The sequence below is a fragment of the Coptis chinensis genome, chromosome 3 (assembly GCF_015680905.1).
Source record: "Coptis chinensis isolate HL-2020 chromosome 3, ASM1568090v1, whole genome shotgun sequence".
Lineage (NCBI taxonomy): Eukaryota > Viridiplantae > Streptophyta > Magnoliopsida > Ranunculales > Ranunculaceae > Coptis > Coptis chinensis.
In genome coordinates, this window is record NC_141458.1 from 120,637,032 (window position 1) to 120,649,583 (window position 12,552).

The following is a 12,552-nucleotide window of genomic DNA, read 5'->3' on the forward strand; positions in this document are numbered from 1 at the left end:
ACTGTCTTGAGCCGCCCCTGATGTCAACCCTAACCACCGAGTCAGTTTACCACTGTGCTGATCTGTGTTGAAACTCTGACTTTAGGCATGCAATAATATTTTTAGGGCTCAACTTCACTGGACGCTTTATACCCTTGGACAAACCGACAGACAACATGTGTTTTTAACCTTTAAGATCATCCCATCTCCGTTCACAAACAAGGCAAGGTGCATAAGCAAAGTGTCGAACACCAATTTCCACAGTTACCTGATTTAACCTTATAAAATGGGCCATAGTATTCATTTTAGTGGGCCATCTGTACACGGATAGACTCGTTGAATTCAGTTGATGCTCTCAGCAAGTCCATTTACACCTAACCCTTAGCAAATCATTTTTTTTTTGCTTTGGTAGTGAGCAAATCGTATATTACAAACTCTAATATATCCTTTCCATCAAATCAAATGTATTGGACTGTTGGGATGGTCTAGCTATGTTGATTCAAAGAAAGTGGACCCACAAGGAGTAAGCGATAGGGCTCAACGAGTCGGAGCTGTTAGTGAATAATTCGAGCTCGACTGGTCGAAGACTCAATTCAAATTCGTCCGTGGAAAAGTATGAGTCGTGTTTGAGTTTAATTTAAAGCTCATTCTAGATAGTGAGTAATTCGAGTTCGAGTAGTTCACGATCGAGCTCGAGTAGCTCGTGAGCAACTTGTTTTATAAGCCTATACGTAATATATAATTTATATGTATTTTATATTTTATACTCAACTATAATTTATAATTTATACTAGTTTTAATATTTTATATACATTTTTTTGAGTTTGAGCTTCGAGTTCGATTTCAAACGAACATAACTGAGCTTGACTTTCAATATTAAATTTGAAGGCGAGTTCGAGTCAAACTTCTACATGTGCGAGTCGAGCTCAAGTATAATAAAACTCGACTCGGGTAGCTCGATGACCAGCCCTAAGGGATTGGGTTTTGAGGCCGACTTTTGAAACCCGTGGTCCAAAATTCAAACCACCTCTATAACTCTATTAGATTAACTTTAAGTGAGACCATAAGCTCCATAAAGCAACCCACAAATGTGACGGTAAGAAATCAAGAGTTGTAAGGTTGTACCCATAATTTGGAATTTTAGAATTTTCGGAATTCTGACAAATCTAAAACCGAAATTTATTAAATTTCGACCCTATCACATTCGGAATTTCAGATATTTTGACTATATATTCGGAATTCCGAAGTTTCGTTCGGAATCACGAACTATTGTTGTACCTACCCATTTAATCCACAGCTAGTTATTGGGTCACAGGTTGCCGGGAGGGTGTGTGAGTGTCAATATGTAGGCTTAAATACTGTTGGTATGTCATGGGCTGGGATTATCTTTTAGGCCCTATAATATTTCAGCTAGGCATAGTCTAGCAGACACACTTGTGCTAAAAGTAGTGTTCTAAAAAACGCTAGGCGGTAGTCGGGCAGTCGGAGAGCGCCTAGTGCCTAGGCCTTCTAGACAGTGCCTAGACGGCTAGGCGCTAGGCGGTTTTTTTTCCTAATATATATAGTAATACATACTTATACTACAAGAAATGAAGAAAATTATTTACCATAACTCAAAAAATAAAGACAAACAAATATACTTATTACAAAAATGTTTAATAGTTGAAGAATATCGACTTTATATAAAAACATATTCTTTGTTATAATGACATACAATTTACATTAGACTTTAGTTTTTTAAACTCATTCAAATCTTAAGCTTACACAGACTTTTAATTTTCAACATTTAATCATTAAAAAAAAAAACCTTTAATTTTAGACATTTAATCATTCAAAAAAAAAAATTTTAGAGGCTAGACCCACCTAATCGGTCTAGACCCACCTAATCGACCCCAGAGCTAGTCGGTCCACCAATTTTTTAAACGATTTGGGCCTAAGCGAGTCGGTTGGGCACCGCCTAGCGCCTAGAGACCGCCTAGACCGATTTTTAGAACAGTGGCTAAAAGTATAAATCCATAAAAGTAGGAAGAGCAACAACAAGGGTGTATTGGGTAAGATTACAGCAATTCACATCCAAATGTCCAATCTAACTTTTACAGTTTTACAACACTACGGTCAAGCCCAAGCCCAGAACCAGTTTAACCGGGTCTAAAAAAATATTGAAGCATCTAAACTCTAAAGTCAAGCTTGATTTGTACCTGCCTGCCATGCATTAAACGTAAAATCCAGAATGGAAAAAAAAGGAAAATGGAACCAAAGAATTATTTAGTTTTGCAAAATGAATATGAAAGATTTGTAGATTTGTAAACCCCCTGTATTAATGACAAAAGATTTCATACAAACTTTTTGTTAGAATATATGCATGGCTTTACAATATGTTGACCCTTGTACGAAACGTTCAAGACCGAATTTAAATTATTTATTACAGATCATCCTTCTTTTTCTAATTTTAAGGATTTAAAAAGATTTTCAATATATTGCTTTCAGGTTCACCCACTGATTAGCGAAAAAAAAAAAAGGTTCACCCACTGATTTCCAATCTAGATTGTAAGTATTCTGTTTCTATACCATGTGACCTATTTCCAATCTATATCAATGTAAGTAACTCTTTGCAACAAAGCAACAAATGGAAATAATTACGCAATATGTATTAAACAAAAAATAAGCTAAAAGACTTAATTTTGAATTTTAATCATAGTCTAGGACAGGTGGATTTTGAAACCATTGATAAGGATATTTTTTGGTTTATAACTATTAGAAAAACCAAATTTCACGTTTTAATTATTAATAAGAACATACTTTATTTTTTTTTTTTTTTTTTTTCGATTTTACCCTTCTATGTTTGGTATGCACGGACGTCTATACATACTTCGCATACCAAAAAGTGGTATGCACTAACACTTGTGCATACAATTTTCTTTGCGATGTTTGGTATGTGGTATGCACTAACACTTGTGCATACCATTTTTTTTTGTGATGTTTGGTATGCACTGACGTTTGTGCATACCTCGCATACCAAAAGGGGGCATAGCTAGTAATACTCCGTTTTATATGTTTTTCCGTATTATACAAATAATAATGCGAATGTTTCAAACCTAAGGATTAATACTTGAATTCTATGATCTAGGCTTATAATTGCCGAATAATAATATTTGTATCTTTTAAATGAAAAAAATACACTACAATTTGGGCAAAATATTACCTTCTAAATTTATAATGCAACAAAATATGACTGAATTTTTTCGTATTATACCCGTATAAAACACGAATTATATGTTTGGCATTTTTTTCGTTTTTTTGGGCCGAATTTTTAAATGAATTAGAATCCCAATTTTCAGATTTTTGACGAATAATTTCCATACCGAATTTTCGCCGTCCACAAATTTATTAGCTACGTCAAATAGTATGCACTGATACTTGTGCATAACATTTTCTTTGTGATACATCTGTACATATCTAAGATAGTATGCACCAACACATGTGCATACCATAATACTATTGTCTTTTTTGGGCAAAAGTCAACTATTGTCCTTTAAATGTTTTTGAAATGCGGGTGAATTTTTTAGTTCATTATTTCATTATTTTGTCTTTTTTAGTTTTGCCCCCAATATTAAATAAGTTCAATATATAGTTCAAGGATCATTGGATCAATATAGTGCCAATGGGTTTCATGGCTTCATTAGCACTTTTATTTCTCGGTTTGGGCTACTCTTATGTGGAAGGAATGACGAACCTATCAAAAGAAGAAGATTTGGAGCTTGAGGAACAAGTCAATATGTTAAACAAACCACCCATTAAAACCGTTAAGGTATTGCCCTATATTTACATATATATATTTGTGCATTCTGTTCAGGCCTGTTGATTGGGTCTAAGCTCATATTAGTTTTTTGTTAACTTATCAAATAGTTATAGGTTGTTTATCCTGATATGCATTTGTTTTTATTTATTTTTGAATAATGCACTTGTTGGGTGACCTCGATCTTGCAAAGGAGAAATCTTTGATTTCTTATCTGGCACCCTTATTTTATAGGTATCCTGAAGATATCCTCATAGGGATGAGATCCGAGACCGTTAGGTTAGATGTGTACAACGTTTCGAAAAATTAAAAACAAAAAGGATGAGAGAATATAAATTTGTTTTTGATTTTCGGACCGTTGGATCACACATCCAACGGTCTCAGATCTCGTCCCTATGAGGAAGTCCTCGGGGTCAAGGCCCAAAATATCAATATCGATCAATATATTGGTGTACCCAAAAACCGATATATATCGAATATATCGGATATATAAAATATATCCATTATTTTGGTGATCATTCCAAACTATTTAAAATATCAAAAATATCGGATATATCGGACATATAATATCAGAAATATTGAAAATATATTAGAAATATCAGATTTATATTAAAAAATAGTCAAAAAGTCAACCGATATATATCATAAATATCGGATATATCGATTATATTGGCGATATAAAGTTTTATATCGGAAATTCCGATATATATCGGGTAAAAAGATTCTATATTCGGTGGATATATATCGGAAATATCGATATCGGTGTACCAAAATACCAATATATATCGGCGATATATCGGATATATCGGCGATATTTTCGTCCATGCTCGGGGTAGACGACCTCATTTTTATAATTAGCAGAAAAGGATTGCGTCTATATAGCTAATTATTATCTTCTAGCAAAGAGTTAATAGTTACAGTGATCTTATTAGGACGAAGTGGGTGACATATTTGATTGTGTTGACATTGAGAAACAACCAGCATTTGATCATCTTTTGCTCAAGAATCACAAACTTCAGGTATGTTCATTGAAATTTTCGTCTTGGCCACTGGAATTCAATTTCAAACTATACGATGGTGTATATGGGCCTCCCCTCAAAGTTTGAGGCTTTTAAGGTTTAGAGGGGTTGGGCTGGACCATCCAGGCCCATTTGACCACCAAGTTCAGTATGCATTACCGTTTCTCTCTTTGCTCTTTGAAACACGCTTCATCTATTCTGTTACTTAAAATAGGCGTGCAAGGAGGGATGAAGTTTTTGAATACAACTTTACTGGGTTATGCATTACTGAGAAATGAGTATTGTTTATTATTAGTTATCAATCTAATTCTCATTTGTTTTTCGTTTGATTCCATAGACGAAACCTAGTTTTAATCCTGTGTTATTAACTAATAATGGAGTCGCATCAACATCTACACACTCAAGGACACTACCAAAACGTGTCGGATGTCCACAAGGAACTGTGCCAATTCGAAGGACTCGAAAAGAGGATCTAATAAGAGCCAAGACTTTTTCAGAATCATATTTTGCTACTATTAGTCCACTTACAACAGAGAAACCGGGCCAACATGTAAGTTTGCTTATTGCCATTTCATCATACATGTTTGCCTTCTTTAGTTTACAATTTGAGTCGTGTCAAAAGTTTCATGGAGATACGGCATATACCAAATTGATTCACAAAACTTTCTACCAACAACCACGTGAAACTCCTCAAATTTTCGTATCTACGAATAATTTACTATTTTTCTTGTACAATTGATATAGAAACAGAGTACTTACACTGTAATGAGTATGCATAATTGCATAAACTAATTTAGTTAATAAAATTCATGTACTTTTTTAAATTTCAGTGTGATGCATTTTGCGTTTCATTCATTCACTTGATTATGTGAACTTTTGAACTAATCAATTTCTCAAGTTGAGAAGGAATTAATAAAAAAATTTGCGTCTTAAGTTTGCGATTCTTAAAACGAAAAAAGCAAGGAGGCCATATATTGCAGTACAGGGAATCTTAAACGTACAAAATCCAAAAGTTGAAGCTCGACAATGGAGTTCGAGTCAATTATGGATTGAAAATGGCCCACCGGAAGATATCAACACATTACAGGCTGGATGGACCGTAAGTCTGAAAAATATAAAACCATGCTTTTAGACTGTCCACCAACGAACGTGCTTATTCTTATTCTTACTCTTGAATATGTTTTATTTGGCAGGTATCTCCACAACTATTCGGTGATAACAACACTCGATTATTTAGTTACTACAAAGTACGTAACAGCATTATAGTATTTGACTCTTTTGATCAAGTGACTTATATTTTGAATATTGATATACGCGAAGAAATGAGTCTTCAAACCTCACCAATTAAGAGAAAAAGATCTTCAAACAGTTGTAAACTGAAACGAGTAGCGTAGTAGGTTCTTTTTGTTGAATTTCTTCTGTGTAACATTCTAATTAACTGTTAAACTTCTTATTACTAATAGGGAAAGGATAATAAAGGTTGCTTTAACATCCTATGTTTTGGTTTCGTACAAGTTGATAAAGATCATCCCATTGGTCAAGTTCTCCCACATGGAGATCAAGTTGAGATGCCACTTGCTATCGCCCAGGTAATTTAAGATTGTTCCAGTTTATGCAGTTTATCTCTTTATGTCATTGCTTAACTCATATTATCAGCGTCCACATTTTTTTTGCTAAGCATTCCCGTCCACACTCTAGTAATTGATAGAATGCAATTGGGAATTAAAGTAATTTCATGTGTTATAAAGTTACGACTTCTTAATAAGTGTACTAGACATTAAATTAGCGAAAAAAGTGTACCAGACAATCCTGGTTGTTTAAGCTTTTCTCACCAAGTTTTAACTCTGTGTCGCATATATGATCTTGTACGTTAGGATGTTAGGAGCAGGAATTGGTGGCTATTGAATGTTGATAAGGCCATACAATATGGTTATTGGCCTTATCTATTGTTTTCTCATATGGAAGAGGGTGGAAGTCAAGGTGCCTGGGGAGGGGTAGCAATTGGAGACGCAGGTCAACCAAGTCCACCAATGGGGAGTGGGACTTTCCCTAATGACGTCGCCCATGCAAGCTACATTAAAAGACTTGCTGTAACTGATGCGGATTATCGTTTTGGCAGTCCCGACCGAGATACTATTCAAAGATATGCAGATGTGCCAAAATGCTATGGCGTGACGGACTATGGGGTTAGAAAAGAAGGTGGATACACATTCATGTATGGAGGACCAGGAGGACAGTGTGGGGATTGAGACTATTTTAATTGTTTGTTAAAGGAAGTAGTTACTTCATTATGTACTTGATTTGTGTTTATCATGAGTCACGACTTTACTGGTTAAAAAGAACAACCAAAATGAAGCAACAGTGTCGTCAATAAACAAAACTTCAAGCTACAAAGGTTATCTGATTTGGCTAGAAGCCTGGAGAACTTATTAAATGAGAACACGCCGACCAATGGAATCTCATTTACTGAAGAGATAAACCTTAGAACACAAAAAATGACGATGATCACAAACCAAGTAAAACAACAAACAGCTCTTTGCCAGTTATGAAACCATTCAGTGGGATGTGGCGAATAAGCCAAAAGTTAATCTTTCATATAAAGACCCAACAAGGTTTGCTCTTGCAGATCAGGGCCCAAATGGCAAAAGCTACGATGGTTTCTATTCCGTACCTATTTTTGTTAGCAGCATTAGTGCTCAACTGCCAATGCCATGAAAAGAAGGTGGGTTTCTATGTACATTTGTTTCCAGTTAACCCTGTTTATGAAGGATCTTACGTGCACTATTTTATCAAGCTCTTTACAAGTTGATTAATCTATGTAGGTTCATGTTGTCTACATGGGAGAGCATCCAAAGGGAGAACATTATAATTACTCATCTATGCACCACTCCATGCTAAAAGATGTGCTTGGGAGGTTGCTATTTCCTAACTATTATAAATATTATTTACCACTCCACTAAAACTGATCAGTTTGAAACTTTGAAAGGGATGTAGTTTTCCTTCTAAGATGTGTCTTACAATATGCTATCTGCAATCAAAATAAGTAGAATGTCAAGGTGTTTGCATCAGCCATTAATATCCACTCGAAGCAGACACATTCACAATGATCCAGACAAGACAGTCTTTTTTAAACGGATGATATTGCCTAATTCCTTGATCATCGCTGCTTCATCTAGACCAGGTCTAGAACTTTAATATTTAAAGCTTAGTCCGATCATATCATCTGGAATTTCAGAAAATGCATACTGAACTGAATGTGAGTTAAAACATAAAACCAATACAAATGTACGACAATCAAAAGCGAAAGCCAATCAGAAGTTAGGAGCTGGTTCAGATGGAGTCGCACAGAGTGCTTTCTATCTTTTCGTTGGCAACAGTGTATTAAAAGTCGTTTGAGGCGTACGCCTTGAGGCGCGAGGCGGACCTAAAGCTCCCTAGAAGCGTTGAGCGATGCGTTTTTACACTGGAAAGCGTACACTTCAATGTGTGAGGTGTTCCTGAAGCGTACGCCTCAATTGCAAAAATAGTTTGTCCACATTACTATAACATTTAGAATACTTTTTTTTTCATTAAAAAGAAGACATCAAACTTCAAATATTATTAAGTGACCAATCTAATCAATCTTTTGAAAATTTCCAAGTGTTTCAATTGTTTATTTTTTCTTATTAATAATCTTTTTACTTCTTGTCCTGTAAATAGGAGTATATAAATATATACTCAACCATATTAGTAATATCTCAACTTTATAAAAAATTGTTGTTTGTAATTTAAGACCTCTACCAATCCAAAGTGGCATAGGTTCAACCAAGCGAATTTCTTGACACCCTTTGCCTACCTTATAACTCGAGCATATTTCTTTTTCTGAATACTGAACTCTTCTGATGCAGTCGCTCAGCTGCCAAAGAATCCCTCGTTTACAGTTATGGAAAGAGTTTCAATGGATTTGTGGCTAAACTATCAGATGAAGAAGCTGCAAGAGTTGAAGGTGAGATTAGCATGTGTGTTTATACCAAAGAACGCAGATAGAAAGTTCCATATTTTTTCATCTATTTCACTCGTAAATTGCTCAAAATGGATATAGAGATGGAAGGAGTTGTATCAGTAATTCCCAACACCGAACTGAAACTTCATACCACAAGATCATGGGACTTCACGGGACTTCCAACACCCTCTTTTGGTGGGGCTAAGGGAGGAGACGTCATTATTGGAATGCTAGACTCAGGTGCGTGCGTATACAAAGTTATAAACATCATTTACAATGCAATGTTTAGATCGTCTTGAATGACATCCTTATGGCTACTAAAACTTCCATAGGAATCTGGCCAGAGGCAAAGAGTTTTGACGATGAAGGATTTGGTCCTCCTCCTGCAAAATGGAAGGGAACTTGCCAGAGTGCTGATAACTTTACCTGCAATAAGTAAATCTGTTTCTGTAGCAATATTATTCAATGTTTGTATGATTACTCCAAATCAAATTTCATTAGAAACTGATAAAGCTTCATTTTGACAGCATTGCAAATCTGTTTCTGTAGCAATATTATTCAATGTTTGTATGATTACTCCAAATCAAATTTCATTAGAAACTGATAAAGCTTCATTTTGACAGCAAGGTCATTGGAGCTCGATTCTACAATAGCAGGGGTGAATATGATAGCTCTGACTTCAAATCTCCAAGAGATTCTGAGGGACACGGATCCCATACTGCTTCAACAGCTGGAGGAAATGTTGTAAAAGGTGCTAGCTATTATGGACTCGCTGCAGGTGAAGTAAGAGGTGGACTTCCAAGTGCAAGGATTGCTGTGTACAAAGTGTGCTGGTATGGTGGTAGATGTAATCTTGCAGATATCTTAGCTGCTTTCGACGATGCAATAGCAGATGGAGTCGACATCATATCAGTTTCTCTTGGGTCTGAGGAGCCACGAGAATATTTCAAGGACCCAATAGCAATTGGCTCTTTCCATGCAATGAGGAAAGGAATATTGACCTCTAATTCAGCAGGAAACGCCGGACCATTTCTGAGGACAGTCTCCAACTTCTCACCTTGGTCTTTAACAGTGGCTGCCAGCACCATCGACAGGAAATTTGTGTCCCAAGTTGTGCTTGGCAATGGACAAATCTTTACTGTAAGTCCCCACAACATCCTTTGCTATTCATTCATTACCATTTGATTCCCCTTCTATAACGCTGTGCTTTTGCAAACATGAAGGGAACTGCCATCAACAATTTTGTGCTCAATGGAACATCATACCCCTTAATCTGGGGAGGAGATGCAGCTAATGTGTCCGCTGGTGCAAAACCTGATTTTGCACGTTTCTGTTTGCCTGGTAATCTGAATTCTCTCAAAGCAGAGGGAAAGATTGTTCTCTGCGACGGATTCTGGGATGGTTCAGGGGTCCTATTAGCAAATGGAATAGGTGTTGTAATGGCTGATATCATGGATGACTATGCCTCCTCTTTCCCATTACCGGCCACTCTAATCAGCATTGAAGACGGCATAAAAGCACTGGATTACATCAGGACTACAGAGTAAATATATATAGTACATTGATTTATCCTGTGCTAGTTAAGTTGGCATAAGATCAGTGCTGGCTTTGGAATTACAATCGCTTAAGACAACACTAACGTAGTGGAGTTATAACACTTACAATTGATCGTTATTCTATTATGATAAATGATGTTACCAATTTCAGGAATCCAGTCGCAACCATTCTGGTTGGTGAAACTTGGAAGGATGTCATGGCCCCTTTAGTTGTCTCCTTCTCATCTAGAGGGTCCAACCCTATTACCCCTGACATTCTCAAGGTAAACCTGTGATTAGTTGTCAATCTTTCTCCACTTATTTGTTTCTATTGTCTTCCAAGCCAACTGAATTATTGAACAAACAAAAAACAGCCTGATATCACTGCTCCTGGTGTGAACATCCTTGCTGCCTGGTCTCCAGTTGCACCGCCTTCAGACAACAAAAAGACCCACGGAGTGTCCAATACAACATTATCTCTGGCACATCCATGTCTTGTCCGCACGCAACTGGAGCTGCAGCCTTTCTCAAGGCTGCACACCCAACCTGGTCTCCTGCTGCCATTAAGTCTGCTCTCATGACTACAGGTACTGCAACAAAAAATTGAAAAAGCCATGCTACAAATGAGCATTAACTTCTCTTTAAAAAACATCAGAATTTTGCTTTCAGCTTACGTCATGGACCCAAGGAAGCATGAGGACAAGGAGTTTGCTTATGGCTCTGGCCACATCAACCCAGTAAAGGCTGTAGACCCTGGGTTGATATTTGATGCTGATGAGACTGACTACGTGGACTTCCTCTGCAAGCAGGGTTACACCACTTCTACCCTAAGAATTGTCACAGGAGATTCAAGCGTTTGTAATAACACTATGCCTGGAAAAGCATGGGGGCTTAACTACCCATCCTTTGCGCTAGCTTTAGAAGATGGTGAGCAGATCAATGCAACCTTCACTAGGACAGTTACCAATGTGGGTTCAAACGCTGCAACCTACTACTCCTCGATGTACATGCCTGGTCCTCTCAAAGTAGAGGTGGAGCCATCAATCTTGCCTTTTGATGCCATTGGACAGAAGAAAACATTTACAGTGAAGGTTTCTGGACCAGAAATAACGCAGCAGCCCATCTTATCAGGATTTATTCACTGGACGTCAGATGACCATCATGCAGTTAGGACACCCCTCGTAGTTTACACCGTCTTCTCTTCCACACTGTCACCTTATTCCTACTCCGTTCCAAACAAGAGGTCTCATTTCAAAGGTTCTTCTATGTATCACAAGAATGGGATCCTTGCACACCACTAGGTTCTAGCTATGAAAGTTAATCTACTGTATTTGATAAGTTGACTTAATCTACTATTTTGACATGTTTGTACTGCTTCAATTCTTTTGAAGAGTGGTAAGTTGAATAAATCCAAGCAGTGATTATGTTTCACAGTTTCAGTATGTTCATAGTAATTTATCTTTTCAATGCTTTAAAATGATGGTTTTTTTTCTTTCTTTTTTTCACATATATAATATGTTTTGTACAAATGTGCAGATAACTTTCGTATATATACATGTGTAAACCATTTCGGCAAGTTCTTATCCAACATTCGATACTGATGTTTATCAAATTATCACAAAAAATTAGAAAACAAAAACATTAAAGACTTGTTAAAAACAAATAAAAATACAGATAACATCTAAACAAAATATAGGTTACAAAATAAAACCTTATAAACTGTCCCCAAAAGAACTAGGTAAATAAAATGATTCCAAGCAGAACAAAAAAGAGACAAGAATTGAAAAAACATAAAATGAGTAACACCATGCTTACCAACAGAATGCACCAAGAATTTGAACCAAATGATGTGCATACCTAATCATATATATAAGGGAGGTTGAAAAATGAAAACTCTTGCAGGTGCCAACTAGCAAAGTCGGTAAAAAACCTTTGGGTGATGATACCAGAGGTCTTGGGGCTCGAACCCTGCCAGCATCAAAGAGTTACTGATCTCATTTAAAACAGGCTTGCCAAAAAAAATAAAATAAAATAAAATGAAAACTCAAAAATTGAAAGGAAAGTAAAACTCATAAGGACTTAGAAACAAAGAAAAAGAATAACAATTTGAGAAAAAAAAATTAAAGTGTCATAAGCTACATAAACATATATGGGAAAATAGCGTTAGGAAGAAAAAGATATAGGAAATCAGCTGTAAAATACTATAAAAATGTGTAAACAAGTAGAAAAGGAGAAAACAGC

At 36.3% G+C, this 12,552-nt stretch overlaps 2 protein-coding genes across 2 annotated transcripts; both read left to right on the forward strand.

The window, feature by feature from the left end:
• Nucleotides 1-3,625: 3,625 nt before the first annotated feature.
• On the forward strand, nt 3,626-7,043 carry LOC147513788 (protein neprosin-like). The gene is made up of 6 exons (XM_086598958.1): nt 3,626-3,787; nt 4,708-4,794; nt 5,132-5,494; nt 5,988-6,041; nt 6,258-6,383; nt 6,669-7,043. The coding sequence occupies exons 1-6, from the start codon at nt 3,641-3,643 to the stop codon at nt 7,041-7,043; spliced, it is 1,152 nt and encodes a 383-aa protein (XP_086455084.1). The 5' UTR covers nt 3,626-3,640.
• A 324-nt stretch (nt 7,044-7,367) lies between these two features.
• On the forward strand, nt 7,368-11,740 carry LOC147513789 (cucumisin-like). Its single transcript, XM_086597070.1, is given in 11 exon segments — nt 7,368-7,516; nt 7,617-7,708; nt 8,682-8,779; nt 8,876-9,016; nt 9,109-9,211; nt 9,400-9,916; nt 10,000-10,319; nt 10,484-10,595; nt 10,686-10,746; nt 10,749-10,898; nt 10,981-11,740. Coding segments are annotated over 11 exon segments (2,310 nt in total). The 5' UTR covers nt 7,368-7,432; the 3' UTR covers nt 11,613-11,740.
• The last annotated feature ends 812 nt before the right edge of the window (nt 11,741-12,552 follow it).